General features: G+C 49.0%; 1 protein-coding gene across 1 annotated transcript; it reads left to right on the forward strand.

The window, feature by feature from the left end:
- Positions 1-722: 722 nt before the first annotated feature.
- On the forward strand, positions 723-3186 carry mafba (MAF bZIP transcription factor Ba). The gene is made up of 2 exons (XM_056422558.1): positions 723-960; positions 1250-3186. Exon 2 carries the CDS (start codon positions 1370-1372, stop codon positions 2483-2485), a length of 1116 nt encoding a protein of 371 aa, XP_056278533.1. The 5' UTR covers positions 723-960; positions 1250-1369; the 3' UTR covers positions 2486-3186.
- The last annotated feature ends 7112 nt before the right edge of the window (positions 3187-10298 follow it).

Below are 10298 nucleotides of genomic sequence, written 5' to 3' on the forward strand. Positions count from 1 at the left end.
AGAAGAAGAAGAAGAAGAAGAAGAAGAAGAAGAAGAAGAAGAAGAAGAAGAAGAAGAAGAAGAACAGATCTGAGACCCGCGCGACCTCTCGCGCGCTGCAGCCTCGCGTGCGCGTGATTGGAAGAAAAGTTGTTGAAAAAAATGAAAAAAAAGAAGACAATAAGAACACATTAAAAAAAAGAGCAAAATAAAATAATGTTATAAGTCAAATAAATCATGACTGCAAATGGAATGCACGCGCATTGTGTTTGTTCTTTGGGGGGGGGGGGGGGGGTGAAACGCTGCAAGCTAGTTTCAATATTACATTATTATCTGAATATTACCGTATTACAACTATTTTATTACATTATGAAGTGTTCTAGGGGGTCTGGAGCTCCGAGGAGCAGCGCGCGCTGCAGCGGAGTGGTGTGGGTGAAGTGGAGGCATTTCTCTCTCTCTCTCTCTCACACACACTCTCTCTCCCTCTCTCTCTCTCTCCTCCCACATTCTGCTTGTAGGGGAGTCGGGTCAGCTGACTGTCTGTAAACTGTCAGGACCGTGGCATGTGCCCCTCCTCCTCCTCTCTCTCTCTCTCCTCCCTCTTCCTCTTGTTCCAGCGCCGCTCCCATTGGAGAGGCGCGCGCTCCTCACCCAGCCTGTCCAGCGTGACGTCACGGCGCTGTGAGCATAAAGAGGCGGCTCGGAGCGCAGGCTGCTGGATACCGCGGAGAGAGGGAGAGAGACAGAGAGAGAGAGAGAGAGAGAGAGGCGAGCTCCTTTTTTCTGGGGAATCTCTGCGGTGCAGAGCTGGAACAAAAAGCAGCTTCTCAGCGGAAAAATAATTATAATAATAATAATTCCAGACGCTCTTATTTCACTCCTCTTTTTATTTTTTGCTCTGTTATTCTCCTGGAGAAAAAAAAACGGACTTATTGACCCCGAAGAAACGCAACGAGGACCGGAGCCCGTTACACGAACCCGGTACTGCTCTGTGTTATTAATATTTATCGTGCTTGTGTATGTGTGTGTGTGTGTGTGTGTGTATGTGTGTGCGTGTGTGAATACACACTTCTACTGAAGGGACTGGGTTTTTTTGAAAAACTTTTTGCACTGAGTTTTTTGTGCGTTTCTACCTCCGGCCTGGTCTGAGTGAAAGTTTTTCCTCCACTACTTTTTCCTTCTTCTTTTTTTCCCTCCCTCCTCCTCCTCCTCCTCCTCCTCCTCCTCCTCCTCCTCCACGCCGCCGCTCCCGCGGTGTTTCATGCTCCAGCAAGTCCGCGCACAAGGAGGAGCTGCGCGCAACAGAACTATTGCGTGACACCGAGGAGAGATCCAGGAGCCGGTTTCCCACGCGACGAGAGAGGGAGAGAGAGCGAGAGTCGCGGCGGGCATGAGCGCGGCCGCGATGAGCCTGGGCCCGGAGCTACCCAGCAGCCCCCTGGCGCTGGAATACGTCAACGACTTTGACCTGATGAAGTTCGACGTGAAGAAGGAGGGCCTGGCGGGGCTGGAGCGCGTCGCCGCGCAGCGCCAGTGCAGCCGCGCGCAGCCGCAGGGCTCCGTGTCGTCCACCCCGATCAGCACGCCCTGCAGCTCGGTGCCCTCCTCGCCCGGCTTCAGCCCCACGGAGCAGAAGAGCCACCTGGAGGAGCTCTACTGGATGCCCAGCGGCGGCTACCAGCAGCAGATCGACCCGCAGACGCTGAGCCTGACCCCGGAGGACGCGGTGGAGGCGCTGATCGGGGCCACGGCGCACGGGCACCCGCCGCTCGCGCACGTGCAGCAGCTGCAGCAGCAGCAGCAGCAGCAGCAGCAGCAGCAGCAGCAGGGCACCTTCGAGGACTACCGGGGGGGCGCGCACCACCACCACAGCCACCACGGCCAGCAGCACCACCACCACCCGTACGCGGGCGGGATCCCGCACCACGCCGACGAGCTGTCCGGTCACCCGGGCGCACACGGCCACGCGCACAGCCAGCACCACCAGCACCACAGCCAGGACCCGGACAGCCCGTCCCCGGTGTCCCCGGACTCCCACCAGTCGCTGCACCACCACCGCCACCACCACCACCACTCGCACGGCCACCTGAGCCAGTCGGCGGGGGGCCACCACCACGGCTCCGGGGGCGGGCTCAACGTGGAGGACCGCTTCTCCGACGACCAGCTGGTGTCCATGTCGGTGCGCGAGCTCAACCGGCACCTGCGGGGCTTCACCAAGGACGAGGTGATCCGCCTGAAGCAGAAGCGCCGGACCCTGAAGAACCGGGGCTACGCGCAGTCCTGCCGGTACAAGCGCGTGCAGCAGAAGCACGTGCTGGAGCACGAGAAGACGGAGCTCGTGGACCAGGTGGAGCACCTGAAGGCGGAGATCAGCCGGCTGGCGCGCGAGCGCGACGCCTACAAGCTCAAGTGCGAGAAGCTGACCGGGTCGGGCGGGTTCGGCACCAGGTTCCGAGAGGCCGGGTCCACCAGCGACACCCCGTCGTCTCCGGAGTTCTTCATGTGAGTCCCCCCCCCCCCCCATGACTGAACAAAACGATGATAATCCACAGCTCCAGAACTGTTCATGATTATAACAATAATAACAATTATATTCGTATTAGAAGAATAATCCGTCAGATAGTATTCTCTCTCTCTCTCTATATTCTCTCCATCCGCGTGTCGGCATCTTTTTTTTTGTAGACGAGTCGCTTGCAGTGAAGAGGACTTGTTTCCGCCCTCCTCTTCCTCACCAGAGAGGAGGAGGAAGAGGCTCGGCTGATGGACTTTGTTGTTGTTCTTTTATTCCTCCATGTTTGTGTGTGGGATGACCTGCATACGGACGCTCTCCAAATGATGATGATGATGATGATGATGATGATGAAGATGACATTGTTCTGGTCCCGGGTTCCGGGCTCGAGACCCACAGTCGACACAAGTGGGCTCGTCAAGAATCTGAGAGAAAAAAACAACAAAAAGACTCACAAACTTCCACTTTATGCAAAATTGTAACTTTAACGTGTCACGAGGAGGAGGGGGGGGGCGGGGGGGGGGGCATTTTATGCAACATCTCAATGATTTATTGCCTGCTTTTGGTTATATTCGAATATATATTGAAAACAAAAAATCGGCATTAAATATTAATCCTGCATGCTGGACATGTACGGTGATAATTTCTATTTTGTACTTTCATCTTCTCTGTATATTAAGAGCATGTTGTTGATCTGCTTTGTGTTGGGGGACAGCAGGACTGCGGGTGTGTAGGGGGGGGGGGGGACAGCAGGACTGCGGGTGTGTAGGGGGGGGGGGTCTTTGGGCTTGTAAATATGACGCAACCGCGGGAGAAACACAACTGCACAAGATGAGGAGGCTGGTCTGAACTTCTTTCTTTCTTTGTTGTCTTTTTATTTCTTCTTGTTTGTTGTTTGTTTGTGTTTATTTTTTGGGGGGTTTATCCCGATTGAAAGACGAGTGTATTTGTGTGTGTTTGTTTATTTTCATCTCTGTTGCATTTAAACACATCATAACTCTCTGTGTGCCAAGTGCACTTTTGGATGATGATGATTTTTTGTTGTTGCGTGCGCACGTTTTCATTTTGAAGTTTGCGCAAACCTCCCTCAGGAAGACATATGACGCAATGTTGTGATGTGACTCCGGACAGGTATAAATATATACAAATATACATATGTGTATTTATACCTGTGCGGAGTGGTCTGCGGACACGTGCAGAGGCTCCGGGACGCGGAGGTGTTCGCGCTGTTATTGGAGCCAGGTTGCGGGTTTCTGGCTTTTGCGACACTAATTCAGATTAAGTGCTGCTTTACTTCTTCTATTAACCCTTTACGGACACGAGCCTCTCGCTCCGATAACCAATAATCACTCATATTAAAGAGCCATCTTCAAAAGAAAAGAGAAAACAAACTCAACGCACGAGTCGATATTTAAAGACCGCGCGAGCGTTTATGTTTTTATTCCTTCATTTTTTTCCTGCCGGTCAGTAAAAAAAAGGGACTTCAGGTTGTGCAAATTATCAAAATGAAAAAAAAAACACATATTCACGTTTTATGTACTACGTGTTTTAATGTTTCTGTTTAAGTGCGTGTGTGTGTGTGTGTCTGTTTTATTATTATTATTGTTATTATTATTATTATTTGATGATTCTGGTTCTGCTGGCCAGATGCATAGTTTAAAAAACCAAAACAAGTTTTTATTTTAATGATTTTTAAATTAACAGACTGTGTGAGGGGGGGGGGGGGGGGTCACATCGAATGAGCATGGTGCTTGCATTTGAAAACTATCTTTTGGGGTTTTCCTGATTCAGCTGGGTTGAACTCGAACTGAAACTGCAGCAGCCGGTTGTTGTTTTGTTTTCACCTGTTCATGTATACCATGGTGGCGGGGGGGTCCATTTTCAATCCTGTTTATATGAATAATAGTTTTTAAGGAGAAAAAAACACTTACATTTGAACTGTTCCATTCAGGCTGGTTTCTGTTTTGTCTTATTTTCGGTTGTTTTTTTGGAAGAAATTGTTTCCTATTTTGCTTATTAAAGTCATGGAAATGGCAACAAGCACTTCTCAGACTTGTGTTTCTACACACACACGCACACACACACGTGCATGATGACACACACACACACACACACTCTCACACACACACGTGCATGATGACACACACACTCACACACGCACGCGCGCCAATCGTCTTTGGCCTTTTTTTTTTTAAACTCTTTTTTTCAGACTCGAGACTGTTGGGTCGCAGCCCGCCGGCCGCGCGGCCGTGATGAGGTCACCGGTACCGGCTCCGGCCGCGCGGCCGTGATGAGGTCACCGGTACCGGCTCCGGCCGCGTGCAGGGAGAGAGCCGTCACCCGGGCGCGCGCTGAAAGGAGATCTGTGACCTTGCAACGCACCGGAAAAGAGACGAAAAAACCCCGGATGTACATTTGCAAATGCTCGGCGTGCGTGGCTTTCAATGCGAACAACAACGACAACAACAACAACAACAACAACAACAACAACAAGGGTAAATCCGACAGTTTGCTACACTTTAAATGATCTTTTCAAAAGACCCCGCGTGACCTCTATTTCATGCGCGTGCCTGCAGGTGTGACTTCTGTATAGTTAACGTGAATGTGATTTATGATAGTGCGCGTGCACCACGCACACAACAACACGCTCGGGATTAGATTCGCTCCGCAGCTGGGACGACAACACAAAGAAATACACACATACACACATTCATATCAACACAGGAGGAGGAGGAGGAGGAGGAGGGTGTAAGTTTTGATCAGGTCCAGGTCTAGAGTTTCTGGTGTCAGAACATTATCTGCTCGGTGTCTGCACATTCTCAAGGGCAAAACCTCTGGGAAGCAAATCCACCAATGAGACCCGGGCTGAGTCTACATCCTCTCTCTCTCTCTCTCTCTCTCTCTCTGGACAGCCGCTGCAGTCCCAGGGGGGTGCAGGTGGGGTCTATTTACAGTTATGATAATACCCCCCCCCCCACCTAAAAATAACAAAAACAACTGCATGCGTGCAGTTGTTTCTTCCACCTCGTTCTTCAGGTTTGTGTGTGTGTTAGTGTGTGTGTGTGTGTGTGTGTGTGTGTGTGTGTGTGTGTGTACATCATGGGGTCTGTTGTGACTCCATGCAGGATTCAACACACATGATGACACTCAGCCGGTTTGAAGATGGACCAGAACTCACCGTAAGAGACTCAAATTCTAATGCCTTAAAAGCATATATATATATATATATACATATACATATATGTATATATATATATATATATATACGTATATATGTATATATACATATACGTATATATATATATACGTATATGTATTTATATTCATATACATATACGTATATATACATGTATATATACATATATATACGTATATATATATAGATATCTATATATACATTGAAAGATATAGATACATATATATATATATACATACATATACATGTATATATACATATATATATACATATATATATCATATATATATATATTTAAAATATATATCATATATTTAATATATATGATATAAATATGATATATTTAATATATATTATATATATGAGATGGAAACTCTTCTTTGATGCATCGTGTTCTGCAGCTTCGTGGAGTAATAGATGTATTGGATAGTAACTTAAACAATTGTAGAGTGTGAGTGTGTGTGTGTGTGTGTGTAGGGGGCCTCGGCTCAGCAGAAGAGCCAAGGACGCGGTGACCAGGCGGTGCTGTAATGATTTTAGTCTCCGATCACACGGACACGCCCCCCACGGAGATCCTATCTGCATCCAGCCCCCAACTTATTACACACACACACACACACACACACACACAAACACACACATTAATGAGATACACACACACACATACACTAATATGAGATATACATACACACACTCACACACACACACACACACACATTAATATGAGATACACACACACACATTAATATGAGATACACACACACACACACACACTTAAATGAGGTACACACTCACTAGCAGCCCGTTGACTTTAATTTCCCTGCTGCTCTAAATCACAATTATACCAGGGAATGAAAGCAGGCTTTCCTCAAAACACACACACACACACACACACACACACACACACACACACACACACACACACACACACACACACACACACACACACACACACACACACACACACACACACACACACACACACACACACACACACTGGAGAACATTAACCGGTTACTGAGAGGGTTTCTTCGAGTGTGTATATATATATATATGTGTGTGGGTGTTTCAGGCTGGCTATTAGAATCTTAAGGAAGAGCGCTGGACTGCAGTGAGATGAGTCAATGGTGATCAATGTCCTCCTCTTCCTCCTCCTCCTCCTCGTCATCCCTCCATCCCTCAATCCTCGGTCTGGAGTTCACACACACACACACACACACACACACACACACACACACACACACACAGATTGCAGAACCAAAGCCGGGGAACATGGATCTGTTCTCCTGCAGCTCTAACATAACATTGTAAAACCACAGAGTTGTACTTTAGTGTGACTTCTGTTGCCTCTACACAGCTCTCAACATGGCGGCGGCGAGCCGCCACATCGGAGAGGATGGCCACTGGAAAAAAAATCAGCAAAAACAACGACATCATCCGGTAATCCTGCTTGTAACTAATAAATTAAAGCCCTAAAGCCCAACAGAACTCCGGACATGCGATACAGAGGTAACAGCGCTGAGGAGGTAACAGCGATACCAAGGTAACAGTGATACGGACGTAACAGCGCTGAGGAGGTGACAGCGATACGGAGGTAACAGTGATACGGACGTAACAGCGGTGAGAAGGTAACAGTGATACAGAGGTAACAGCGCTGAGGAGGTAACAGCGCTAGGAAAGTAACAGTGATACGGACGTAACAGCGGTGAGAAGGTAACAGCGATACAGAGGTAACAGCGATACAGAGGTAACAGCCCTGAGGAGGTAACAGCGATAAGAAGGTAACAGTGATACGGAGGTAACAGCGGTGAGAAGGTAACAGCGATACAGAGGTAACAGCGCTGAGGAGGTAACAGCGATAAGAAGGTAACAGTGATACGGAGGTAACAGTGATACGGAGGTAACAGCGGTGAGAAGGTAACAGCGATACAGAGGTAACAGCGCTGAGGAGGTAACAGCGATAAGAAGGTAACAGCGATACGGAGGTAACAGCGCTGAGGAGGTAACAGCGCTACAGAGGTAACAGCGATACGGAGGTAACAGCGCCGAGGAGGTAACAGCGCTCGGAAGGTAACTATGCTGAGGAGGTAACAGCGCTAGGAAGGTAACAGCGCTACAGAGGTAACATCGCTACGGAGGTAACAGCGCTAGGAAGGTAACAGCGCTGAGGAGGTAACAGCGATACAGAGGTAACAGCGCTGAGGAGGTAACAGCCCTGAGGAGGTAACATCGCTACGGAGGTAACAGCGCTAGGAAGGTAACAGCGCTAGGAAGGTAACATCGCTGAGGAGGTAACAGCGCTATGGAGGTAACATCGCTACGGAGGTAACAGCCCTGAGGAGGTAACAGCCCTGAGGAGGTAACAGCGCTGAGGAGGTAACAGCGCTACGGAGGTAACATCGCTACGGAGGTAACAGCGCTAGGAAGGTAACAGCGCTGAGGAGGTAACAGCGATACGGAGGTAACAGCGCTGAGGAGGTAACAGCGATACGGAGGTAACAGTGCTACGGAGGTAAAAGCGCTAGGAAGGTAACAGCGCTGAGGAGGTAACAGCGATACAGAGGTAACAGCGCTGAGGAGGTAACATCGCTGAGGAGATAACAGCCCTGAGGAGGTAACAGCGCTGAGGAGGTAACAGCGCTGAGGAGGTAACAGCGATACGGAGGTAACAGCGATACGGAGGTAACAGCGCTGAGGAGGTAACAGCGCTGAGGAGATAACAGCCCTGAGGAGGTAACAGCGCTGAGGAGGTAACAGCGCTGAGGAGGTAACAGCGCTGAGGAGATAACAGCCCTGAGGAGGTAACAGCGCTGAGGAGGTAACAGCGATACGGAGGTAACAGCGCTGAGGAGGTAACAGCGATACGGAGGTAACAGCGCTGAGGAGGTAACAGCGCTGAGGAGGTAACAGCGATACGGAGGTAACAGCGCTGAGGAGGTAACAGCGCTGAGGAGGTAACAGCGCTACGGAGGTAACAGTGCTATGGAGGTAACAGCGCTAGGAAGGTAACAGCGATGAGGAGGTAACAGCCCTGAGGAGGTAACAGCCCTGAGGAGATAACAGCGCTGGTGACCTGGGGCGCTGGTGGCATCTTCAGGTTTCTTTATGCCGCTATATTAAGGATTTGAAGTTCAGCTCCAGTTCGTTATGTTTTCCTACATTTTTTCATGTGGGAGAATCCCCCCACATCCTAAAAATGTGATTTAATTTTCTTCTCCCGTAATTATAAAAGCTTCCCGGTGATCCCACCACGACAACGCGGTCGTACCACGGCCGCAATGACATCACTCGAAAAGGCGCCGGGCGAGAAGCCCCCCCCCCCCTTTCGTGGTGCATCGGCCCCTCGGGAACTTTGTGTCACTTTAATGTCAAATGAATATCGCTGCTCGTGACAACAAGCTGAAGACGTCCTCGTCTCCATGGCAACGTTGTCTCATCGTTGAGAACGAGGGTCGTCTGTCCTCACCGTGTCGCGCCGCGTGTCGCGCCGCGTGTCGCGCCGCGTGTCGCGCCGGCCCCCCTTGTCTGGATGTAAGAAGCGTGGGCTGTAGTGAACTCTGAAGCAGGAAGTGGCATTTCAACACACTTCCTCTCTGACCCGGCGGGACAAGGCTACTTCCTGAAGTATGGAGGTGACGGGGAGCCTCCACCACAGGAGCTGACCCCCACCCCACCCCCCATATATATATATGTATATACATATATATATATATGTATATATATATGTATATACATATATACATGTGTATATATTAGGGCTGTCAGCGTTAACGCGTTCATCTATGCGATTAATTTGGCCGCGTTAACGCACTAAAATATTTTAACGCAATTAACGCAACTTTGTTTACTTCCGGTGTTCGTTGAAGTTTTTACACTCAAACCGAGTGTCAAGCCGCGGCAGTACGGTTTAACACTGTTTCCGTTTTTAAAACAATGATTTCTCCGCGAAAATAAGGATCATAAATCAGTTTAACTCGTGGATGAATCAGTCGGGTTTCCTCCTGCTCCTCCTTCCTCCCGTCTCCCCCTCTGACACACAGAGGAACGGAGGGCGACGTGTCGGGTGACGCGGCACGAAAAGAACTCGTCACACGAAACCTTCACCGTGATTGGTCAATCCGTTTGTCTGTCAACATTTTGGGGAAAAAACAACCAATGAACACTCAGTAAATCACAAAGGACCTCCCACCACAGGTGAGGCTCATTAGCAGCCTGTCAGTCAGAGAGCAGAGAACACGGCGCGAGGACAACTGAGCCTCATTGAATAGAGCTGAGATTGTTCTGGAATGTTTGATGTAGAACACGTGGGGGTGTGTCACATGCAAACGCCTTTAAAAGGTGAATTTTTTGTTGTTGTTGTAAAATGTATAAAATGCCCCCAGCCTCCAGAGGGTGAACAGGACATATGTGAATGTCAGTCAGTTCCCAAGGCCACTGGTTCTGCTGTTCAGTGGTAAAGATGACAGGACCAATGGGGTCTCAATATACTTCTTTTTTTTACTAATCTGGATGTTTCACTGAAGAAACAATTCATCATCCACGATATTAAATACCTCGCTGGCACTTTATAGGTAGGAGCCTCTTTGAAAACACAGCTCTGTGTGAAGTTTGGTC

The sequence above is a fragment of the Pseudoliparis swirei genome, chromosome 9 (genome assembly GCF_029220125.1).
Source record: "Pseudoliparis swirei isolate HS2019 ecotype Mariana Trench chromosome 9, NWPU_hadal_v1, whole genome shotgun sequence".
In the NCBI taxonomy this organism is placed as follows: domain Eukaryota; kingdom Metazoa; phylum Chordata; class Actinopteri; order Perciformes; family Liparidae; genus Pseudoliparis; species Pseudoliparis swirei.